The sequence below is a fragment of the Arachis stenosperma genome, chromosome 8 (assembly GCF_014773155.1).
Source record: "Arachis stenosperma cultivar V10309 chromosome 8, arast.V10309.gnm1.PFL2, whole genome shotgun sequence".
Taxonomy (NCBI): Eukaryota; Viridiplantae; Streptophyta; class Magnoliopsida; order Fabales; family Fabaceae; genus Arachis; species Arachis stenosperma.
Window position 1 is genome coordinate 9,578,419 of NC_080384.1, and position 16,355 is coordinate 9,594,773.

General features: G+C 36.7%; 2 protein-coding genes and 1 pseudogene across 2 annotated transcripts; 2 read left to right on the forward strand and 1 right to left on the reverse strand.

Annotated features, from left to right (window-relative positions):
- The first annotated feature begins 1,229 nt into the window (after nt 1-1,229).
- Nucleotides 1,230-8,639, forward strand: LOC130945000 (uncharacterized; annotated as a pseudogene).
- A 994-nt stretch (nt 8,640-9,633) lies between these two features.
- Nucleotides 9,634-12,035, forward strand: LOC130944306 (E3 ubiquitin-protein ligase SINAT5-like). Its single transcript, XM_057872575.1, has 3 exons — nt 9,634-10,256; nt 10,880-11,266; nt 11,465-12,035. Exons 1-3 carry the CDS (start codon nt 10,035-10,037, stop codon nt 11,825-11,827), a joined length of 972 nt encoding a protein of 323 aa, XP_057728558.1. The 5' UTR covers nt 9,634-10,034; the 3' UTR covers nt 11,828-12,035.
- Nucleotides 12,036-12,204: 169 nt separating this feature from the next.
- On the reverse strand, nt 12,205-14,618 carry LOC130944305 (pentatricopeptide repeat-containing protein At3g49240, mitochondrial). The gene has a single exon (XM_057872574.1). It carries the CDS (start codon nt 14,579-14,581, stop codon nt 12,674-12,676), a length of 1,908 nt encoding a protein of 635 aa, XP_057728557.1. The 5' UTR covers nt 14,582-14,618; the 3' UTR covers nt 12,205-12,673.
- Between the last annotated feature and the right edge of the window lie 1,737 nt (nt 14,619-16,355).

Consider the following 16,355-nt stretch of genomic DNA (forward strand, 5'->3'; position numbering starts at 1 on the left):
ACGGAACAAAGATACAGAATGATCTAGCTTGATACTGATGACAGCAAAGCGAGAATTCAACCAAGGCATTCCTTTTCTAAAAGAAGAATTAAGTTTCAATAAATAATAGCCATCAATTTATCATCACATTATGCACTTTTTTTTTTTAATATTGGATTAACAATGATGTTTTTTTTTAAATTGTGGTCTTTTGTGATATTTTTCTAAAATGTGGGATGATTTAATGTATAGAGTACAAATCGTTCGATTTTTAAGAGGTACAGGAATCGAACTGTCCGATTTGTGTACTTCTTATAGTTTTAAAAAATACCAAAAATTACCACGTTAAAGTATAACACTCATTTTACTTCTATATCCAAATTTTTTAGCCATATTATGTAGTAAAAAAAACAAAGGACATAATATATAGGCAATGCAGGAGTAATAAGAGAAACTTTTTGGTGGCTACTACAAATAAAAAAATTTGTGTTGTCTTGCTAAAATAATCATTTAACTTAATTTTTTTGTTATTGAAAATTATCATAATGTAATTTGTTGTTGAAAATTACTAATGAAATAAATTTGCTGTTGTAAGAATAGATTTGAATTTGATTTTTAATTTGTTAATCATTTATTTTTTTATTTATTTAAATTGAGAAAGTATTTTATATTAATAATTAATTTGTTATTTATTTTTGTATTATTAATTATGTGTTAGAATTGATATTTGATTATTATTAGGTGAAAATTTATGCACTTAATTTCATGTAAAGTTGATAATTAAAAATCGTTTAAATTTAATTAAATTATCATTTAACTGTTCTCAACTATCAAAAATTTTTTTTAACCAAGTTGGGTTGGTCTAGTGGTTAGCTCACTAGTCCGCTTAAGCAAGTGTCGGGGGTTCGAATCCCGCCTTGTGCATGCAGCAACTCATTGGCCAGCGGCAAACCCTTAAATGGAGCTCAGTACCGCGACGGATTAGTCCTTGACCTGCCGGGTTGGGGGATACCGTGGGAAACAAAAAAAAAAAAACTATCAAATTTTTTTTATCTTATTATTAATATATTTGTGAAGATATATATTTTAATCTTTTTTATAATTGTATATTTTTATTTAATTATATCCAGATCGATTGGATAAATCATTAACCTATCAATTAAATCATTGATTTAATTGTATGACCAAATACATTATAGATTCAGTTTTTGATAGCTATGTTTTTCTCATAAAAGACTGAAAGAGTGAAAGACCATGCTTTTCAAGGTAATCTAATTTTTATGTTTTTGAGGGTTACTGGTTCGGTAGTATACCCTCAAAACGGCGTAGTTCTCTCTTTCTCTCTCAACTCTGAAGAATGAAGAATGAAGAATGAAGATTGAAGAACCCTAGTCCCCGAACCTCCTTCGAAGTTCGAACGCAGCCTGCAGCCACCATCCATCTTCAAAGTCATCGCCGAACTCTTCTCCTCCGGTAGAGGGTGCTGTCGCCGCCGGCGGGGACAGACCATGGGTGCCGCGTCGCGTGTGGAAGCTCTGCTCGGCCCGCTTCTCATCGTTCCTCCTCTCCTCGTCGTCGCAGGAAGGTTTGCGTGAGCTCGTGGCGTCGCCGTCGCCAAAGGTTGGTCGGTCGTCGTCTCTTCGAGCTCTCTCTCTCTCTCCCTGTCTTTGTCCGAGCTCAACGTCCCTCTTCGAGCTCTCTCTCGCTCTCTGTCTTGTTCTGAGTTGCTGATTTTCTGAAATAATGGTTTGAATGATTCTGTTGAAACTTTCTTGATACTCGACTGATACACAACGATTGAGAATTTGAGATTGTTGCTTAACTTTGTTGAAATTGTGATTCACCGAGATGAAATTTTGAAATTTTATTTGTATTCCTTTTTTTTTTCTGAAGCACAACACATCTTTCATTTTAAGGCTCCATCATTTTGACTTTGTAAACAACTATCATGGAATATTAGGTGTTGGAAGTTAGCTTTTGCTCTTTCATATTAGTTGAGGCTAATATTAATATATTATCCTTCTAAATGTTTATTCCATTTCTGAATTGCCACAATGCATACATGATATATCTTTTGTTTATTAAATCTACAGGTCCTGTAGGCTGTAGCAGGAGATATGTTTTATTTAATTGAATGTGAGTGTGCCTTGATGAAGATAGTTATGCTAGTGATAGAATAGAAGTGTTTTCATTTCCGAACTCACTCTTTTGATTGGGTTGTTTAACACCTCAAACCTCAGATATAGTTGTTCAGTTCTAGACTCTAGCTTCCTTAAGCTTTTCTGTTACTGGAACAATGAAGAGAGTTTTTCAAAATACATGCATTTGTATCAGTATATGTAACTATTGGACAAAACCAGGGGTTGATTGTTGATTGTTGTTTTTGTTCTGCTCCAATTATTGTTGATTGTTCTTAACTTTCTTAGTTAATTTTGTACTACTGTTCTGATCCTGAGTTAATTTCTTAGTTGTTGGCTTGTTGATTCGAAACTAATTAGAAATTTTTTATTTTGAAGATGAAACATTATGCATTTTGAAATTATATATTGAACTTTTAATAATTGTATTTTATATATAATTAAACCGGTTCAACTACGGTTTGACTTTTGTTGGACCATTGAACCAATCACTCGACCGGTTCGGTTCTCACAACCTTGATTGTTTCTGATTTTTAAGGTTATAGGTTCTGCCACACCATTAAAACCCTGCATTCTCCACCTCTGCATTTAGCACCACCAAAAATAGATTAGTCTTTAATTCTTTTTAACAATTTTAGTCTAGATTTTTATTATTTAAGTCTTTTTGAAACAGATTGGTCGCATGAAACTAATTTGTCAAATATGCATGTTAAAATTCAGTGTTTATTCCAACTATTATTGTAGCAACGGTGAAAGTGATAGATTTTTCCATGCATTTTCCCTTGTTCTCGGCCGTGTCTACTACTGTAGACAAATTTTGGCAAACTGTAAAGAAAAGGAGGTATAAGATTTCATAATGGTCTTTGACAAATTAAGCGTTGTGTATTAGTGTTTCATAATGAAGGAATTATATTGATTTATTGAACGAGCTAAGCTTTATCTAGCTGTGGTCTATAGAAATATGTGTTATATCAGTCATTGATTCACATACACAGACATGGCTGCTGGTTTCACCCTGCCTGTTTTATGCTGTCTCATTTTTGTCTATTGATATGCCATAATACAAGCTGCAAGGCTTTGCTTTCTGCTATATATTATTATAAAAGAAAAGAGATCAGAGAGAGATAGAGAGGGGGCAGATAAATCAGAATATACATAATAGTTCTCTATCTATTTACATGTCACTAGAAGAGAAACAATTGCTAAGCATAGAATATATATTATTCAATACCCGTCTCCTATGAATGGATGATTGACCATTCTTTTAGTTTATTAAATAAATTAAAACAGTATGTATACATAACTATTAATCAATGAGGATAAAATCCACTTAGAGTTTTCAAGTAAGAAATATTATGCCAAATGTGTCCTGTAACTTGGTTGGCTATATCTTTAATTGCTTGGATCAGATTTCTTTCTTGTTTTGTAACTTGAAAATCTATATAAATGATTGAAGCATTTAGCAAAAATCTAAATTTTGAATTGTATGGTTGTTTCAGTATCATAAAGTTCTCACGTTTATTTCAACTACCAAGAGTGAAGGTGCAACAGTTTTGACTGGAGGGTCTCTTCTTGAGGTATGATATCATTAGTTCATTACCCTCTGATGCTTGCAATTAGGAATATCTTTAATGAATTTCCTTTATTTGAATTAATTGATGGCATTGGCAGCACTTAAAGAACATTTCAAAGTCACACTTAAATGTTATGGTGTTATCTGGATTGAGGTTTGAGTTAAGCTTAAATTAAAGAGGTGTGTTTTAATGTTATTTTTTAAGGGGTCAATAATGAATCTTTGAGTAGTGTAGGTCTTGACTCTTGATTGATGCTGTATAACTGTGGAGGAAACTTTATTGAATAGTTATGGATTTTTTAAATAAATAACCGTGTGAAAAAAGTAACAATATTTATTTAAATGTGAGACTTAATAAAGGAAAAAATGGAATGTTCTTACTGATGCTTCTAAATTGAAGAAGTAACTTGTACATGCATGTTGGAATTTCAAAACAGCACACAAATTGTTCACCAAAATTGTACTAACCTTCCTAGTACTTTGTCACTCCTCTCTGTTTTTTTTTTAAATTTTATTTAAGGTGTTAACTTTAGTTTTCTGAAATGCACTTAGTAGACTAAATGAATCATATAGCTTGAGGCAAAATCTATTTATAGTTTAAGATTGTTCATTTTTATTTTATTATAGCAATTAGAATGCGTAGTTTTGTCCGTTCATTACTATTTTTCCTTGTGGGAGTGTGGGACCATTCATTATTTTTTTGCCTTTAAATATTTCAGTTCAATGCTCCAAATAAGACATTTTCATTATCCATCTTTTAATGATTGATTCACTGTTAAATTGAATTTCGTAATATGAAACAAATTTCAATTACAAATGAGTGTCAAAAAAGAAGCTAATAATTATATGATTGTTATTATAATTGCTTTCTTTCAAATTTTATATTCTTTTTATATGATAGGTAAATCAACTTACTAGATAGAATATTGGTGCATTTGGTCTAATCTCTTGGAACTTTACCCGGCAACAAACAGATTGTAGCTATTGCTGTCGTGTTCGCCCACCTCGTCCACTGTTCTGCGCTCTGCCTTGCCGTCGTGTCTCCCCAGCGCGTCAGCTCAAAAGAAGTCGCCGTCTGCCGTCAACAGCATTGCCGCTGCAGCCCCAGTTGCCCCTCCTCCTCCTCCTCCTCCTCAACTTTCACTTCACTTCAGGTTTGATACTCTCTCCCTCTCTGTAATCTGTTGCACTTAAGGGTTTATCCTACATCTTTGTGCTTGTTTGCTCTGAATCTTGATGATTTTGAGGTGATTATATCTGGGATAAGCAACATCCAAGATTAATATCATTTGGTGTAGGTGTTATCCATGGATCCCTCATCTTATTGGTTCTTAATGTGGAAAATAATGAAAAGTAGCTGGCCACTGAGTTTAACCTTTTCATTTATCTTTTTGTGGTTAGATAAATATTTTATAATCATTGATGGTTGATAACAAAAAGCTAACTGTAAATAGTACTGTTTACAAAAATATGTATATAATACAGTTCTATATATTCTGTTGGTACTTGGTACATCTGCCTTTATTTTAAATTATATTTCTTTCGTTCTTTAATTATAATGTGATGAGATTGTAGGTTGTTATTATTATGGTGAGAGAGCAAACGGCCGTTTCCTTCTACAATAAGCTGCGGGAGTCAGCATCCAAGTCGCCCTCCACGCCACTCCTCATCTTCCCTTTAACCTCCGATGTTGACTCACTTTGCACCCTCAAGATCATCTTCCACATCCTCGAGTCTGACGGCCTTCAATACGCCTGCTATCCGGTCTCTTCCTTCAACGAGATCCATAATTATGCCGGCCCCACACTTGCCTCTGCCGCCGAAACTGGTGACTATGTCGCAATGCTCTTAATCAACTGGGTCTGCCACAGGGACCTACAGAAGACTCTCAATTTGCCACCCTCTGCCCGTGTCTTTGTTGTTGATAGCCACCGTCGCATCCATCTCAACAATATCAGCCAAGAAAATGAATCGGTAGTTGTTTTGTTTACTAATGAGGATGAGAAGATAGCGGATCTTGTTTACAGTTTTGATATTACCCTTGCTGAGTTGGCCAATGCGAGCTACATGTGCAGGGAAGGCAATGAATTGGAAGAATCCGAAGAGGATTCGGATGAATCGGATGAGGAAGATAGCGAAAATAGCGACAATGATGAAGATGAACAGGGGTCTAGGAGAAAGAGAAGAAGGGTTTCGGATTCTGATCCGGTTCAGCTTTTTAAGAACCAGGTTAAGAAGTATTATAAGTTGGGGACTTTTCACGGGAAGCCTTCCGGGTGTTTGATGTATGAACTGGCTGATTCACTACGTAAGAACACCAATGAAGTGTTGTGGTTGTCTTGTGTGTCTCTTACTGACCAGTTTGTTCATGAGAGGTTGAGTGATGAGAGTTACCGTGATGGTGTGGCGGAGCTAGAGGACTGAATTAGATGTGCTGGCAACTTGGATGTGGTTACATCAGTTACTCTCAAGGATGGGACTAGGATACGGGCGCCACATTCGTGCAAGATTGCTTGTGAGGATGAGCTTAGGCTTACGTTGTTGAAGGAGTGGAGCTTGTTTGATTCAATGTTGTGCTTATCTTACATTGCAACCAAGTTGAAGACTTGGAGCGATAATGGGGTCAAGAAGCTGAACCTTCTGCTAGCTAGGATGGGGTTTGCGCTCGTGGATTGCCAGCAGAAGTTCCAGTACATGAGTATGGAGGTAAAGAAGAAGATTAAACATGAATTGAGCGGTTTTTGCCAGAGTATGGACTCACTGATTTCTATTATAGGGGTTTCTTGAGGATACATGGGTATAGCTCAAGGGTGTCTGCCGCGGATGTGGTGTATTGAGTGACTGCCCTGCTTGAATCGTTTTTGAAATCAGATGTTTCTTGTGCATCCAAGCAATTCGGGGTGGCTTACGATGCATTGTCTTTTAAGCAATCTTGATAAGCTCAAGGCCGGGGATGCAACACGCAATTAGGATTCAGAGAGCTATTCTAAGGCATGGTAGCACTGCGATTGCGAAGAATGGGTGCATAAGAAGTGGGAGGAAGTTCGGTGGGTGAAGCTTGAGGATTCGGCTGACACCAAGTTGCTTGGTTATCCGCAGGCTTTGACTAAGTTCTGTTATTTCCTTATGGATGTTTTGAGAGAGAAGGGGGCAAGGATGAAACCTTTGCTTTGTGCTTGCTCGTCTCAAGAACCCAATAGGATTTTGATTGTAGGCGTTTATGGGAAGCCTCGCCTGATCGGAACTCAGGGGAATGCATTTGGGATTGCGTTTAGAAACGCTGCTGAGGAGATTGGAGCAGAGTTCTTCCATGAGTTGTTTGACTCATCATGGATTCTTCTTGATTCTTCCACTGTAAATTCATTCATGATCAGGTTGACTGAGAAGCTATGATGCTGCAACTCTGCTATGAATCTACTTCAAGGAAGTATGTTTGACTTACTGAGAATATCGATAAGTGATCTGTGGTAGTTGATGTTGCAACAAACATGACTCTCTCTCTTTGTCTGTTATCTTATGTTATTTATAGCGTATGTCCCCAATGTGTTAATTAGGTACTGTCACGTTTAATTTGATTAAAATACCCTTAATGTTTCAATTTTCTCCCCAATAACTATTCTATATGTTTATTTATACAACATTATACAGGGCCTTGATATAACTTTTTCTCCCCTTTAACTTTTCTATATATTTATTCACTGTGTTGTCATGTGGCATAGGTTAAGGTTATGAATCGATCTCCTATAGGTTAAGGTTATGAATCGATCTCCTATTTGTTGTTGGTATTATTATTTTGCTGCTTCACATATAATCCTAGGTTATGAATTGACCTATTCTGACCCTAAATTAAGAGAGAGATAGATACAATTAGAGTTAATTTGTTCTAATGCAACTTGCAACCAAAGGAAAATAATTGTTATAGGGGAAATTCATATGAAATATTATGTTGATGAATTTAGCTTGTGAACTTGGCATTTTGTTTTTTCTAGTAATCAGCACATTGTGGGTTAGCTAGTCTCTATTGATATACCTTATTGGAACAAAGGGATATGTTACTTTAATCTGTTGGATTCACTAATGATTTGGTGTTTTGGTTTGCACGTGTGATTCAGGTTACATGGTAATGCTGAATCCATGGCTGTGTTTAGCATTTCGGTTTTCGCTTTTAAAGATGCAAAGATTTCTGTTTTAGAGTATGGTGATTTTATTCATGGACATCGTACAAGGTGAGCGACTGCTTTTTAACTTGAATAAATAGGTCTTTGGTTTGATAATTATTTGTTAATAATTCGTTTCTTTTGGTTTTGCACTTAATGAACTAAAAACTATAAAGATCTTTTAACAATAAAAAATGTGGCCTAAGCTGCCTGATCTCTGTACATAAATAAAACAGGAGTTCTATTAAAGGCAAGTGTTATAATATAACTGTTGTATTATGTAATTCAACTAACATGTTTGGATTGGAAGTTCAGAAGACGAGAAATATCAGAGCACTAGAGTTTGCACCGCGAAGCGAGCTTTCAGAGAATGAAGAAGAACAGAGGTGGGTCACAGCGAGGAAAGGTGGACGGCGGAACAGTAGACGGCAGAACAAAGCGGCGGCGCGGCGACGATCCAAAGAGGCACACGAGGCGGCAGCAAGGGCAGAAGAAGCGGAGGAACGACCAGTGAAGCGACGCGTTTGTGGGGGTGGTGGCAGCTATGAAATTGCGGTGCCAGCTGCCTGCTCCAGTGCCGGCTGCCGTGGAGACAATAAATGCGGACAACAGAAACAACAGGATGGAAAAAAAAAAAGAGAAATGAATATTATTATTTGATTTGGAATTTTTTTATTTAATATTGATTTTTTTTAAATGATCTGATTTAGATTGGGTTTAAAATTTTGAATTTTTTTCAGAGTCATACTAAGTACTTTGTTTACTTGGCGGAGATTATTAAGAATGCACAAAAGTAGACCACTAAAATAATGATCATTGCTTCCAATAAAAACTTAAGTGAAAAAACCTTGCTTCTAACAAAAGCAAAATAAAACGGGGAGAGAGTATCAAATTCAAGTAATTAGGTTTAGATTAAAATTCATACACTATTAATACAAAATGTAATGCTGATCTTACATTTTAATTTAATAAACTTTCAAGTAATTGCCATATGATAGTAAATAATCACCTGATATGATTTGATAGTTTTTAAAATTTTGGGTAGAGAATATTTTTTGTTTCTAAAATTTGGCAAAAATTTTAAAAATATTTTTAAATTTTATTTTGTTTTAATTTTGTCTAAAAAATTTATGATTTGCATCAAATATATTTTTAATGGTTATATTTTCAAAAAACTTAAAACCAACCTAATAATAATATATGAAAATTATGCTTTATTTGTTTGTGTTGAGAGTTGTTTTTATGAAATTGTTGAATTGATTTTAAATTTTTTGAAAAATTAGCCGTTAAGAGTATATTTGATGTAAATCGAAAACTTTTGAGATAAAATTGAAACAAAATAAAACTTAGAGATATTTTTAAAACTTTTATCAAACTTTAGAGACAAAAAGTATACTTTATCTTAAAATTTTTTACTGCATTAAACTTTATCTCATTTTGTTTCCTCAATAACATAGATCGTATTGTTTTGAGCAAATAATTAAAATTAAAATTAGTGCCATGAGTTATGAGTATAGTTGATAACTATTTAAATTTTATTACCTTGATTATTTATGGATTTAATATAAAAAAAATATGTATGGACCATGGATAGAGTCTTAGAATTAAAGATTTTTCCCTTTTTTAGAAAAAAATAAAGATAAAAGCTTCCGCCTCAAAAGAATTAATATTGAAATATTTATATTAATTATTTTTTAGGATAAACAAATTAGAAATTACGCATCAGACTAAACTTAGTTACCGTTGGATTAATACCCGCATTATCTAATTTCTGAAATTTAACGGTTCTCGTTTCCCTGTCTCTCTCTGCACACACGACCCAAAACTTGAACCTCCATAGAGAGAGAAAGAGATAGACCCGGAAGAAAAGAACCTGTTCTTCCTCGGAAAGGAGTTGTTTGGTTTGTCACACATTTATCTCTCTCCATTCCCATCATCTTTCTTCTCTGTTCTCCTTCTCTTCTTTCTTTTTTTTCCCTGGTAAAATTTTCCAGGAAAGCAAAAGAAAAAACAAAAGAGAGAGAGAATTGAGGGGATAGAAGGTTGAAACCAAAAAAGGGGAATACCCAGGTAATTAATTTGGCTTAAAAATCCGATTTTGATTACTGGGTATTTCTCCTTTTTTCTTTTTTCTTTCTCTTTTATTTTGGTTCCTTCTTCAGAGGTGGAGGGTTTTGGTGGGTTGTGATGGACTTGGAAAGCATCGAGTGTGTGTCATCCTCGGATGGCATGGACGAGGATGAGATCCACCCTCACCATCATTCTGAGTTTCCTTCCACAAAACCACGCAATGGAGGAGCCAATAACAACAATTCTGTGGGTCCCAATGCCATAACTCCTGCAACCAGCGTCCATGAGTTGCTGGAATGCCCTGTATGTACAAATTCAATGTACCCCCCAATTCATCAGGTTTGTCCTTTTGCCAATTTAGGTTTTTTTTTATGTTCTCTTAAATCTTATTTTGCATTGTATCATATGAGTTCTGTTTGTAAGTTTTGTTTCTGGGGTTAGATTGATCCCATTTGCATAAGCAGATTCGATGGGGGATTGGTGAGGGAGAGCAAAATACCTCGGATTTGATTTTGGAGTTTGGATTTTCCTTACATGATGGAAGGGGTTATAATTGTATCTGTTTTGATTGGAGATTCGGAATTGGTGCGACTCTTGAATTATGATTGTGTAATTACGGCAATACTTGCAATTTGTGATAGGGAATTTCTTATATTGTGAAATTTTTGTTTTTATTTTGTTTTATGCATTTGAAGAATTGAGTCATGTATTTGGTTTTAGCAAGTTACCAAAATTTTGTTCAATTTGCAGGACACCTGTAATATGTTCAGAACACATGCCATGTAAATATCATGTCTACATGTATTGTCTTACTATGCCAAAATTTGTTCTTGTCTTTAAAACGTTGGCTATACCTCATTTGATGTGTGGAAAAGTTGATATTGTTTTTATTCAAGGTGCAAAACTTGTATGTATTTGCCAAAATGGGGCATAAAAGTTGTAACAAGTTGATTGATTTGCAGTGCCACAATGGGCACACGCTGTGTTCCACATGTAAAACAAGGGTACACAACCGGTGCCCCACTTGTAGACAAGAGCTTGGAGATATCAGGTGCCTAGCCTTGGAGAAGGTGGCTGAATCACTTGAGTTACCATGCAAGTACTATTCCCTTGGATGTCCAGAAATATTTCCATACTACAGCAAGCTTAAGCATGAGACTGTATGCAATTTTAGGCCATACAGTTGTCCTTATGCTGGATCAGAGTGTTCTGTTGTTGGGGATATTCCCTTCCTCGTCGCTCATTTGAGGGACGATCATAAGGTGGACATGCACACAGGATGCACATTCAACCATAGATATGTGAAATCAAATCCCAGGGAAGTAGAGAACGCAACCTGGATGCTCACAGTAAGTATATCAGATAATATACGTTGCTGTTAACACAATTTCCTTTTGTTTTTCCCTTTTTAATGTTGAATTGCGATGTATAGGTACAAATTAATGTTGATTCATTTTCTGGTTTGCAAATGTAGTGTAATCTAGCATATATTCCCCTCAGTCCTCACTGTCTCTGATTTTTCTGTTTGTCAATATTTTTTGTGATAGGTATTTCATTGTTTTGGTCAGTACTTCTGCCTCCACTTTGAAGCTTTCCAGCTTGGGATGGCTCCTGTGTACATGGCATTCCTTCGTTTTATGGGTGATGAGAATGAGGCTCGGAACTATAGCTATAGCCTAGAGGTTGGGGCCAATGGCAGGAAACTCATCTGGGAGGGTACGCCTAGAAGTGTTCGGGATAGCCACCGGAAAGTTAGGGATAGTCATGATGGCCTCATTATTCAACGAAACATGGCCCTATTTTTCTCTGGTGGGGATAGGAAGGAGCTGAAGCTCAGAGTCACTGGAAGAATATGGAAGGAACAACAGAATCCAGATGGTGGAGTTTGCATACCAAATCTTTGTAGCTGACATGTTACTTGAAGAGTATTCTGTCCCTTTTGTGTTTCGGACACTCTTCTGAAAACTCTGTATTTATACCAACTTTTATCATGTTGTAATAGGTTACTTAAGGCACTAAAGTTGCTTTCATGCCTTTTTTTTTTTTATTTTTTTATAACTTTTACTAAGCTTTGTAATGAACAAGAGCTTTTTTTAACTTTAAAAATTGCTTGATTCTTGATCAGAATTTTACAATGGAGATTGGATGTCATCATAATTGGCCTCACATCTGATGTTAACTTTGCTCCCACTTGCCGCCAACTATATCGTGTTACTTTAACTGCCACCAGTAATAATACTATATATAAAATTATAAATCTTTGTTCACTTGCGTACGAAATTATTTGCTTTTAGCACTAGTAGCTTTGGAGGTACTATAGTATTCACTTTAACTGCACAATTGCGTGGTAACTAAAGTTGCTTCATCTTTCTTCTAACCCTGTTGTCTAGTCTTTATTTGTCAATAACAAAATCAATGTTGCTTCACTTACAATTTAAGAAAGTTCAGTATAATTTCCAGAGAAACATTACTCTCATTTCTAGGCATAAAATAAGTCACAATCCAAAAGCCATAATCTTGTAGCTGCAGCACTATAGAGGGGAAAAGGAGGGGAAAAGGAGGGGAAAAGGAAGTTTCAATGTGAAATTGATCAACTCAATAACTGCATAATCCTTTCCCCAACAATTTAATTACATATAAAATTAATCGAAAATTTGGTAACATAAGTTTATGATTCAAAACTATTTTTGATAAAGAAGAAACACATGCATTACATTTCCTGATCTAAGCATATCAAGATTAATGAAGTTGCAACTTCAAGCGGTTACCTCATTTTTAGTCTCTCCATCAACTGAACCCTCAGTTTCAGTTATTCTCTCTGCCAACTCTGGCTCAGAAGCATTTGCATCATTGCTCTCTTTAGCCTCTGAATCAGCATCCTTATTCCCAAACAACTTGGAAGGAAGCAATGAAGCAACTGCAGCTCTAGCACTTCTTTTTGCAGCCTCAGCTGCTTCAATCTCCTTAGCCTTTGCTTCGGCTTTCTGCCGCTCCTTCTCCTCCATCAGTTTCGTTAACTCCTCTTCTCTGCCTTCCTTCCTCAACAACCCCTTAACAAACTCCTGAAACTCCTCGTCAAAATCAACCCCATTGTCGTCCAACAACGTATCAACAATCTGAAGCACCTCATCCAACCTTCCCTCATCACTTAGCACCTTCATAATGAAGTGATAGCTAGCAACATCCATCTTGAGCTTCTTCACCATTAAGTCAAAGAAAGACTTTGCCTCGTCGATCTTCCCGATTTTCACCAAGCCATCAACCAACCTATTGTAAACGGCCAAGTTAGGCCTGAGCCCTGAATCCACCATCTTCCTAAAGTACCCAGCAGCATCATCAGGCCTACTCTCTTTGAAGCAGGTATCCATCAACAAGCCATAAGTGAACTCATCAGGGTTCACTCCCTTCCCCTCCATTTCCCCATAAACCTCCTCAGCTTCCACAAGCATCCCATTGTTACACAACTGCTCAATCAAATTGTTATACGACAGTGTATCGGGGCTGCACCTATACTCCCCCATCTTCCCAAAAACTTCAATGGCCTCCTTAAACCTTCCTTGAGCACAATACCCATCCACCATCACATTAAAGCTCCCCAAATTCACAGCCAGCCTCCATGGTGGATTGTGTTCGCTCCTCATCCTATCAAACAGCTTCAATGCCTCGTCGAACTTCCCATTCTTGTTCAAGGCATCCAGCACAGAATTAAAAGCGATAGCACTCATCTTCTTCTTAGAACCTTCCCCAACAGCCTCCACAAAACTCTCCATGGCCTCCTTCTCCATCCCCTTCAAGAAATACCCTTTCATCAAGCACCCAAACACGACACCGTCCTCAACAACCCCGCCCAATTTCTCCTTCAAATCCTCATACAACTTAATCACGCCATCCGAATCCGAATTCCTAGCATGACCAAGCATCAAATAGTGATAAACGAGAGGGTCAGTTGCAAGACCCTTAGAATCCATTTCTTCCTTGATCTCCAAGGCACGCTCAAGCTTCCCATTATCCACCAAACCCTTGATCAGAATCCGGTACGTCGTTGGGGAAGGGTTCATCGGTGCATCATTGAGGAACTGCTTGTAATGCTCCAATGCAGTATCAGGCTTCCGGCAATCAAGGTAGGTCTGGAAGACAAGGTTGTGCGTGATGATGTTTGGAACGACGCCGGCCTGGGTGATAAAGCGGTGGAGAGAGAGGAGGTCGGAGTAGCGTGACTGGCGGAGGAGGGCGGTGAGTACGGCGTTGATGGTGAAAATCGTTGGGCGGCAGTTGGAATAAATGGAGTGGCGCGTGTAGAGCGCCGCCTCGTCGAGATCGTTCTCGCGAATTAGGGTTAAGATTTTGTTATGAAGGTTGAGACGGTTGCCGTTTAGTGCTGACACGTGTTCGGGTAGTTTGGGATTGTTAGGGTTCAGGTAGTACGGAGGGGATTGCGATTTCTGAGTTTGTTGTTGTTGTTGCTGTTGGGAACGGTTGAGGGCGGAGAGAGGGGGCTCTATGCGGAGCTGGCGCTTGCGTCGGCGGCGCTCGGCGGCGGCTTCTTCTGGGGAGGAGAATGAGAGAAGGCGGAGGGATACCGTGGAGGATGGAGGACGGCGGTGCTTGTGCTGTATCACGGCGGCTCTAAGGTGGGTAAAAAACGTGGCCTTTGAGAGAGCCATTGTTGCAATGCTGATCGGAGGGTTTCAGAACATAGATAGGGTTCAGAGAGGGGTTTAGAGGATGGAGTGTGAGGATTTCCAAGATTTCGGATAACCATTTTTGTTGGGCTGTGAAGGCCCAATATCTTACAATAATCAGTTTTGATTCTAGCAATCCACAAAAAAGAAAAGGCAATTCCATTCTTGTAACCCCAAAAAACAATGTTAACCCATACAACTAAAGGACAAAAAGAAAGGAGATTATACTTTCAAATCAGAACTACATAACAAACTTGAATTAGTCTAATAATTTGCTTATTAGTCTATTTAACTATATTTATATATTTAGCTAATTTTTTAAATAACAAGTGTGAAAATTTAGATAATTTTTTTCAAAAATTGATTATTTTTACAGATATAACCATATACTAAAAAATTATATGTATTATTTAAATATCCTACAATGATATACCTCTAAGAAAGAGGCAAAGGTATTTTGTATCATAATTGAATAAAGTATATTCCCAAAAATTAAAAAAAAATGATTTTACTACGTAATTAATAAAGGTTTAACTAACAATAAGTCAACAAACATTTGAAATGTAATATATTCGCATTTGAAGTGAGTTTACGAATTTAAGGGATGAAGACCGGAGATTCTAACTTCGGTGTACACAGAATCTAAGTCGGGTGGACAACTTGCAAGACACTCTAATACTAAAGTAAGTAGTGTTTAAGGTGATATGGAATATGTGTCTTATTTATTAAGTGCATTTTCCTTTTATTTTTGTCCCTTTGGGTTGTGTCGTTCTCCAGCATTTAGTGCCTTTAAGTTACGTTCTAAATGGCCGGATTTAACGGTTTCAGGCTTAATGGCGCTGCCGATGTGTCGTGTTTAGTGTTATATCGTAACATCGGATTCTCATTTAATTGTCGTTCCGTTATGTTATTATTTGTCCAAAACAGTACCCCCAACTCGAATTCTTGGACCCAAATTCTTTTGTCACGGGTATCCGAGTTTATGATGTTGGGGTGGTCTTTTGATGGGACCCTAAAGGGTTCTTTAAGGAAATTGAACAGTTTCTTTTAGTTTCATTGGAGCAGCTATAATCCCCTCGTTTTGTAAATTGTCAGCCTTCTCCCACATTCTCTCTCCAGTAATAAATGCAACATTAACTTAAGTTTAAATGCAACATTTAATAAGTTTAAATAGGTTTTATTTTACCTTTTCACTTTTCAAACCATTTCATTTTCAAATTCATACGGACAGTCTATTCTCTTTCTCTATACAAATCTCCCATGTTAGGTTTGTTTTGCTCACCGTCGCCGTTGCGACCTTGTTGTACTAAGGAGGATTAGTGGTATTTATCAGCAATTTCTACAACAATCGTCATTTGAGATTAGTGAAGCTTTTATTTCAGGGGCGAAGCTACATTATGGAGAAGGGGGCAATGGCCCCCCCTAATTTAAATTTTTTACATGTAAATTATATGTAAATTTCAGTTTAGCCCCCCTTAAAATTTTATTTTAGTCTTATTTTATTGTGTAAATATTTTTAGCCCCCCTCTAATATTTTATCTAGCTCTGCCCCTGTTTTATTTCTCCCTATTTTGTGTTTTTACTAGAGGAATTTCTTTGAATCTTTGTTCATTTTGCATGTTATCCCTTTCGCTTGGCATTTACCTTGTTTTTCTTTGTCCTTATTATCTCTGAATATGCTCTTTGTAGTAGGGGCACCACTATTTTTCGTTCCCAAATAGTTGATGATTACTATTTTTCCCCACTCTTCGTAGTT

Coding starts and splice junctions, on each gene's coding strand:
- LOC130944306 (XM_057872575.1), top strand. CDS start 10,035: ATGGACTTGGAAAGCATCGAGTGTGTGTCATCCTCGGATGGCATGGAC. Junction 10,257..10,879: donor TGTACCCCCCAATTCATCAG/GTTTGTCCTTTT, acceptor ATTGATTTGCAG/TGCCACAATGGGCACACGCT. Junction 11,267..11,464: donor ACGCAACCTGGATGCTCACA/GTAAGTATATCA, acceptor TTTTTGTGATAG/GTATTTCATTGTTTTGGTCA.
- LOC130944305 (XM_057872574.1), bottom strand. CDS start 14,581: ATGGCTCTCTCAAAGGCCACGTTTTTTACCCACCTTAGAGCCGCCGTG.